Source organism: Penaeus monodon, chromosome 30 (assembly GCF_015228065.2).
Source record: "Penaeus monodon isolate SGIC_2016 chromosome 30, NSTDA_Pmon_1, whole genome shotgun sequence".
Taxonomy (NCBI): domain Eukaryota; kingdom Metazoa; phylum Arthropoda; class Malacostraca; order Decapoda; family Penaeidae; genus Penaeus; species Penaeus monodon.
The window spans coordinates 29,197,323-29,197,842 of NC_051415.1; the positions used below are offsets into that span (position 1 = coordinate 29,197,323).

General features: G+C 42.5%; 1 protein-coding gene across 1 annotated transcript in view; it reads left to right on the forward strand.

Annotated features, from left to right (window-relative positions):
* LOC119592397 (alpha-mannosidase 2C1-like) overlaps nt 1-520 on the forward strand; it is a gene marked incomplete in the record, with an annotated part of 33,450 nt that overhangs the window by 30,586 nt on the left and 2,344 nt on the right. The window contains 1 exon segment of the mRNA XM_037941219.1: nt 304-479. Coding sequence (XP_037797147.1) covers nt 304-479 — 176 coding nt within the window.

Here is a 520-nt window from a genome sequence, read left to right on the forward strand (position 1 = left end):
AACTTACAACACCATCCTAGAAAAACAAAGAAATAACCTTCTACCCAACAGTATAAGCCTAGGTATACACAAAAATTCTAAGAAATAACCTTATATCCAAGAACAAACATAGAAATAACCTTATACTATAGAAATAAACTTATACCCAAGAACATACATAAATATAACCTTATAAAATAACCTTATATCCAAGAACATACATAAATATAACCTTATACTATAAAAATAACCTTATATCCAAGAACATAACCCTATATGCGTATAGAAATAACCTTTATACCCAACGCCACGGCACCCAACCAGGTGGGCCGATGTCTCTGAACCGAAATGGGGCTTCGCGGTTCTCAACGACAGCAAGTACGGCTGGATGGCGAGAGGGAACCACTTGACCCTTTCTCTCCTGAAGGCCCCGAAGTCTCCTGACGATACGTGTGACATGGGGAGTCATGAGTTCAAGTACGCCCTCATGCCTCATGTAGGTGAGTGAGGCTGGAGGGCGACGGGGGGGGGGGGGTGGGTG